This window comes from Medicago truncatula, chromosome 1 (assembly GCF_003473485.1).
Source record: "Medicago truncatula cultivar Jemalong A17 chromosome 1, MtrunA17r5.0-ANR, whole genome shotgun sequence".
Classification (NCBI taxonomy): Eukaryota; Viridiplantae; Streptophyta; class Magnoliopsida; order Fabales; family Fabaceae; genus Medicago; species Medicago truncatula.
In genome coordinates, this window is record NC_053042.1 from 27,400,753 (window position 1) to 27,405,231 (window position 4,479).

Genomic DNA, 4,479 nt, shown 5'->3' on the forward strand with positions numbered 1-4,479 from the left:
CAAATATGTAAGATAATAATAGACCAATATAGCTAAAGATCAACCAAATAAATTACCATTAATATGTTTATCATATTTTCCATGTTAGGTGTATGTTCCAATTCAAACAATGTATGACAGTGTCTACCCTCATTGGTTTTTGATGGTAATTGGCATACATGAGAAGATGGTTTACCAGCTAGATTCATATTTGTGTACAAGCAACATGGTGGAAAGGCGTAGAATGATTTATGCCGTCGTAAGTAGCATTATCTACATTTAATGTTCGATTAGATCACCTATTATTTCAAAATTCTAATATGATCATGGTTTCTGTTTGCAAGGCTACCACTTTGACAAACATTGTCAATTCCCCTGAATATGGAGCAGGATATGCAACTTGTGGATTCAATTTCAATGATTGGAAAGTAAAAAAAGTGGGAGGTATTCCTAACTGTGGATCTAGTGAAAATTCTGCTGTGTGGGTTTTGGATTGGCTGGAGCGTCACCAAAATTTCGCTTATGAGGTGGTTGGGAAGGTATAATCCAAAAATAAATCCATGATGTTACCAAATCATAAAACATTTTAGTGTCGACACTAAACTAATGCAATATTCATTTTACATGTAGCTTGAAGAGAACAGCATCTGTATGCGAACCGCTGCGACTTTGATACTTGGATCCCATAATGAGTTGAAAGAGGATGTCCAGATGAGGACTGCTGCATTTTTGGGGTCCTTTGCTAATTGATATCCCCTTTTTCTTGGAACTTTCGTTTGAGTTTACTAGGTTTGGGTTTGTAAACCCAATATTTTGTAATTTTGGTTATGCCTTGGGCCTAGTTAAACCTTGTGATTTGGCCCAAACGATTTTTTGTACTACTAATATGTAACTTGTAACCTACCTGTTTTTCTTGCATCAACGGTTAAGTCAAGGTGATGAATGAAAAAAAGCTAAACATATTTTATCCTATTATCTGCCTTTTTTCCCCTAATACTCTATGGCTTAATTCAATTCACACTGAATGAACATGTAGTTCACATATATATGTGTGTGTCAACTACTTGATATATCTGCGAAAAACACAATGCATTCCTTTAACTTCTCTTGAGTTTTTTCCCCATATTATTAAAAAACAATTACAGCTCATTAATTGCACAATTTATGTATTTTGCAAGACCTAAATCTGGAAAAAACAATTCGAATATTCAATTAATTGCACAATTCATGTATAATTAAATTATTTAACACAACACACCAACACGCCATTAAAAATTCCACCAAAATAAATTATGTTACTACAAGATTATCACATCACATAAATACTAAAAAATAAAAATACATAGACATCAATAATATCCAAGCCTTTTTCTCTCCATAACAACCTTCATGGTTCAACTCAGACATCCTGCAATATGACAAAACAAAAAAAAAATTAAATATGAGATTCAATTAATTTATCATCGACCACAAGAGTTAACATTAATATATATTACCGTATCTATGACATTAAGATCCTCGTCCATACTCATGTCTTCATACTCATCTTCAACTACCTGACTTGAACTTCGAATGTTACATGACTTTCTATTGTGCCCCTTTCTCCCACATGCACCGCAAACATACACTTTCCTTGGTGTTTTTAATTTGGTTTGGGAACACGATGGACCAGCACAACCTTTGCTTCTTGCTCTAACTGGATTCTTCACTGCACCCTCCATATAAGGATTCTTGTATGTCAACTCAGTTTCAGTCCCATTACATATAGACTCCAGCGAGGCAGTGTGTCTTGCAACCATGTCTACGGTTGTCCTTATATGTTCTTTTTTTCCACTTCGAACTGCAGCATTAGCCATCCTCTTACACGACTCGACAATCCACAAGAAAGCACTAACTGAAGCAGGATCACTACAACAATTATCATTTCCTTCAAAAGCAGGAATTGAATCCTTTGCGGATTTGGTCCATCTAGGCATGATGACACACCCTGGCATGTTAACAATTTCAAGTGACACAAACACACAAATCAAATGTTCACAAGGAATACCATATGACTCCATTCTTAGACATGAACACTTGAACTCGAGCTTTGCTTGACATAATGTAACATTCCAATTCACACCTTTCTTACCATACCTAACAACACAAAAGGTAAACAACGAACCACTCTGTTTTCTGGCGCTCACCCTACATGTACACGACCTATTAAATATTGGGACAAGCATATTTAATATCTCACGCGTGTACACTTTTGCAGCAGACTCTTCCAACTTAACCAATGGTGATTGCAACACATGATCCCCAAATGATGACGTAAAATCTGCCTCAACTTCTCTAAACCGCATGTAATTGATCCAACGCATAAATTGTTTCATAAAATCCAACAAATTAACCTTTAAATTTACATACTTACCGAATTCTGAGTGTAGTCCCTCGCATCGAGATGTTGTCCTAAATCCAGCAAAAAAATTACCCCTAATGTGGGCTGTTGCCCACATTTCCCGCTTTGAATACAATTCAGAAATCCATATGTTGTTTTCAAGTCCAAACTCCGCAACCATCTTATCCCACCTAAGCTCAAACTCAGTAACATCAAAGTCTCCTAGCATGCATTGCTTAAACTTTGTTACAAATTGCAGATTTTTCACATTAGCGTTAGCATTGCGTAACAAATGCCAGGCGCAAAGACGATGACGAGCACTTGGAAATACCTTTTTAACAGCATTGCGCATAGCATTATCACCATCCGTAATCACCGAAATTGGACTCTTGCCACCCATAGCCTCAAGAAAGCTTTCAAGCAACCAGGCATATGTTTCATTAGTCTCCTTTATAACAACAGCAGCAGCAAACACAATACTCTTATTATGGTGATTAACCCCAGAGAATACCACAACGGGACACAAATATTTATTTTTTTTATATGTGGCATCAAAGGCCAGCACATCCCCAAAAACAGACCAATCCTTCCGAGCAGTACCATCACACCAGAACAAGTGCTCTAGACCACCGTCTTTGTCTACAGTGTGCCTCCAATAAAAACCATCATCTTTCATTGAACACTCTTTTAGAAAATCCAGCGTCTTTTTTGCATCACATCCACTGTTCTGTCTTTGCCTTTGTTGCTCATTATACATGTCCACTTTACGATAACCTACTCTGTCGTAACCTCCTGCCTGATGAGCAAACAAACCAAATATATGTCTTGTCTTCACCCCCACATTTCTCATAATGCTCATTTGATACTTGTCATACTCACTCATTTTCCTATGTGCTGGAAGCATACCACTAAAAACTTTGTCAACAAATGAATGGTTGTGCACATCACATATAAAATTAATGTACCACCGTCCACAGTTGGAATCCACATGAACCTGACATCTCGCATCACAACCACACCTAGATTTAGGCTTTGCTTTCCTTTTACGAATATAATTCCTATCATTTTCCATTCTGTGACCTTGTCTATGGCACACAAAAGTCTGTTGTGTAATTTCTCCCCTACAATTTTTCACTACCCTATCCCTCCTACCAGCAAATCCTTTGGTGCTTGCATACCAGTTATAAAACATGAAAGCCACAGAAACATCCGGAAAGTGGAACAACATTAAATCTTCCACACTTACTTGCGTAAAATTAACTTTGGCAATATCTTCTGGACCATCAACTGCTGTTTCTTGACCAAATGTGCAGCCACCAGAACCGATATCATGTTCATCTTCATCACTATCACTATCAGTATCAGAATGTCCATTATTGCAGCTGCCTTCAGCCTCGGCCCCAGATTGTAGATCAACTTCATTACCCTGCTGCTCATAAAAAACGAATTCACACAATTAAGATTCATATAATCAAACAAACTTCGATCTTTGCGACAAAAATGCTTTATTTCGAAAGACAAATTAATAAACTAAATATACCTCTTCATTTACAAAATTTACGGAATGCACTTCTTCTTCTTCGCCGATAACTTCATTTTCGTTATTTTCCATTCCACCTTTTCTCAGATCTACGAACAAGATTGGAGGTTGGAGATAACTAATAATATTTGAGGTTAGAGAAGAAAAACAAAACAAGGATGTATGTGGTGTTTGATGAACTTGGTAGGTAGATCTTTGGATCCGAAACAAGATGAACTTTTTTTTTTTTGACGAATAAACAAGATGAACTTGGTAATTGTTTCTTCAGATCCAAATTATTTTGTAATATAATCGGCTTTCCTTCATTTATTATGCACACCTTTTTAATAAAAACCAATACAAAAACATTTATTATTTCGGGGGCCAAATGTGTAATTGTCGAAAATATTGTGGAGTGTCTGAAATAACATTTAACACAAAAATGGGGGTCAATGTCAAAAAGTATATAAAATCTGCAAAACCGGTTATCATATGTATTTCCAATTATTTTCATTTTTGTGCACCATACCAAAAAATATGCCCTTGGGCATGCTAGATGCCACCCGGAATACAAGGTAGGTAGTTGCTATAAATTAGGAAA

The 4,479-nt window shown here is 36.4% G+C and overlaps 1 protein-coding gene across 1 annotated transcript; it reads right to left on the reverse strand.

Moving 5' to 3' along the window:
• Positions 1-1,186: 1,186 nt before the first annotated feature.
• Positions 1,187-4,187, reverse strand: LOC112418580 (protein FAR1-RELATED SEQUENCE 5-like). The gene is made up of 3 exons (XM_024774984.2): positions 3,900-4,187; positions 1,476-3,788; positions 1,187-1,387 (listed from the first exon to the last, which is right to left on the reverse strand). The coding sequence occupies exons 1-3, from the start codon at positions 3,969-3,971 to the stop codon at positions 1,379-1,381; spliced, it is 2,394 nt and encodes a 797-aa protein (XP_024630752.1). The 5' UTR covers positions 3,972-4,187; the 3' UTR covers positions 1,187-1,378.
• Positions 4,188-4,479: the final 292 nt, after the last annotated feature.

What these genes read in the sequence shown, in the direction of transcription:
- LOC112418580 (XM_024774984.2), bottom strand. Translation starts at nt 3,971, where the DNA reads ATGGAAAATAACGAAAATGAAGTTATCGGCGAAGAAGAAGAAGTGCAT. An exon ending in TAAATTTTGTAAATGAAGAG is followed by an intron (nt 3,789 to 3,899) that starts GTATATTTAGTT and finishes TTTTATGAGCAG; the next exon opens with CAGGGTAATGAAGTTGATCT.